Source organism: Penaeus vannamei, chromosome 9 (assembly GCF_042767895.1).
Source record: "Penaeus vannamei isolate JL-2024 chromosome 9, ASM4276789v1, whole genome shotgun sequence".
NCBI classification, from domain to species: domain Eukaryota; kingdom Metazoa; phylum Arthropoda; class Malacostraca; order Decapoda; family Penaeidae; genus Penaeus; species Penaeus vannamei.
The window spans coordinates 14777924-14780298 of record NC_091557.1 but is presented as its reverse complement, the minus strand read 5'-3'; the positions used below and the strand labels follow the sequence as shown (position 1 = coordinate 14780298).

General features: G+C 42.4%; 1 protein-coding gene across 1 annotated transcript in view; it reads right to left on the bottom strand.

The window, feature by feature from the left end:
- LOC113828285 (glutamate receptor ionotropic, kainate 2) overlaps positions 1-2375 on the bottom strand; it is a gene marked incomplete in the record, with an annotated part of 19686 nt that continues 17311 nt past the window's right edge. The window contains 3 exon segments of the mRNA XM_070124931.1: positions 1-1111; positions 1196-1346; positions 1909-2026. Coding sequence (XP_069981032.1) covers positions 904-1111; positions 1196-1346; positions 1909-2026 — 477 coding nt within the window.

The following is a 2375-nucleotide window of genomic DNA, read 5'->3' as shown; positions in this document are numbered from 1 at the left end:
GGTTTATTGGGGGAGGTAGATGTGTGACCCCATGAGAGACCCGTTCTGTGGGTGCCGAGCGAGACCGTTGTCTGTTGTCCTCCGTTGTTCTGCTCCGCCTGCCTGATGAGACGTCCTTTTGTCCAGCTATTCTTTGCGAGGGTGTTTTGCTTGCTTAGGAGAATGTGTTAAAAGGGAAAGTAGAGTGAACACGCGTTCGCTGATGGAGGAAGACAGCTGCTGGGGCCTAGGTGCGAAAGGGGTGACCATCCGGCCTTGAGCATATTGCTGACAAGGTGCCTCGAAAAATCATGTCATTTTTTTTCAAATATAAAAGTTATCCATGCATAAATAGGACGGATAGAAGAAAACGCTTTTCAGGGGATACTGCCCTGGAATGTGGATTTACTTTGTGCTAGTGTAGTGTCTTCCAGTGAACTGCGCTGGCAGCAAAAGTAGACTGGAACTAAAGAAATATCAGACTTTTACAATGCCTCCTATAGAATTTTGTTCTTCCCATCACACTCCTTTGCATATATGAATAAAATTCCCATCCAGATTTTAAAGAAAATTAAAGATATGTTCTTTTTACTGAGTATGAATTAGTCACATTATTACACAAAAGAATCTCATCATTTGACCATGCTCTCGATAAGAGAAGAACATATAATTACAGACATTCCAGCTTTTTCCCGAGGGTTCGCACCCACTTAGAAATTACTGAGGCCCCTCTAGTGATTAAGAACCACTGATCTAAAAGCTTTGGGAGAGAACTTCAGAGGCTGGTAGGTGAGGGCTGTTCAAAATGTTTCTAATAATGAGGTAAACTTAAGTATCCAGCATTCATCTGAAAATTTATTACTGATTTGATTATTGACTTTATTATACCATATCATATCAGCTATGGACGATTCCAGGTGGCTTTCACATACGCATCAACCTGAACAATATTATTTCGAGCAGAAACACGGCCGCTGCCGTCGACCAGCCGATGCCTGCGATGTAGAAGGAACTCTGCATCATAGTGATGTCCATTTTCTTGACTCCATCACCTTTCGAGCGGTCACACGTCGAGACGTAGTAGCGGGACTTGATTTTCTCAAGGATGCCATAATATCGAAGCCACTTTAGTCTGTGAAGGGAGGTTAAGGTTTACTAGATGCTTCTCTCTCTTTAATGAGGAGATACTCTCATATCCCCAAACGATTTTACTCACGAGGTCGATATCTGGCTGTGGACTGGCGAGTTTCGCGGAAAGGGCCAGGCATCCAGACCCCCTATCACACTGTCCCTGGAGACATAGAACTTGCATCGCTGTATTTGGTTTTCGAAGTTGAGGGCGCGGCCGTACGTCGAACTGTACGAGTCTGAGAGTTACGAGAAATACCTTAGGTGCCCATCGCTGCATTAACTTATAATACATGTAAAATAGCTTTGGTTAAAATGCCGGTTGAATGAATTACTGTTACACATTGGAATGTCTCCTTGTTGTGAGTATATACGTGAGGATGTGCTTGTGTCAGTATACATATACACATTTATGTATGTATATGCATATACAGATAACTACACAGTATATATCTAAGGACTCGATCTCCGGTGTAAGAGTATCTTTACACCTTTGCTGATATATATATATATATATATATATATATATATATATATATATATATATATAGACAGATAAATCAGTACATATGTGTGTTATGGGTGGACTAATCATTTCCAAAATTAGCAGTAACGATCTAGTGTACATATTAAAAAATCGAAACTCATCTTTTCCTAATTTACATACATTTATTCAAATCAGAATTCATCACACAAGTGTAAGGCATTAGAAAGTGAAAGTAAGTGTTAGGCAATAAAGAGGTGGGGGGGGGAGGCAACAACACCCCAAATTTCCTTTACTAAACCGGATCTGATTCCCACCTACAAACGCCCACTTCCCGACGGAAACGCCGCGGTAGAACTCCTTGCTGTCCAGGAAGGAGGCGTCGCGCAGCTCGAGGCGAGAGGCGAGGGCCACGAAGGACTCTCTGTCTGACTCCTGCGGACGAAAGCGTTTGCAGAGAAATGTTTAGATGGAAAAAATATCTTTATTATTTTCTTTCCAGTTCTGTGTAATGACGCAATCGTGTCTTGAAAAAAAAAAAACAGCAAAAATAAATGACATTCAATCAGTATCGTAAATAGTGAGTTTTATGATTCACGCCAGATTTCAAATCAAAGGACTGAAAACTACTAATTCTCTCTCTCTCTCTCTCTCTCTCTCTCTCTCTCTCTCTCTCTCTCTCTCTCTCTCTCTCGCTCTCGCTCTCGCTCTCGCTCTCGCTCTCGCTCTCGCTCTCGCTCTCGCTCTCGCTCTCGCTCTCGCTCTCGCTCTCGCTCTCGCTCTC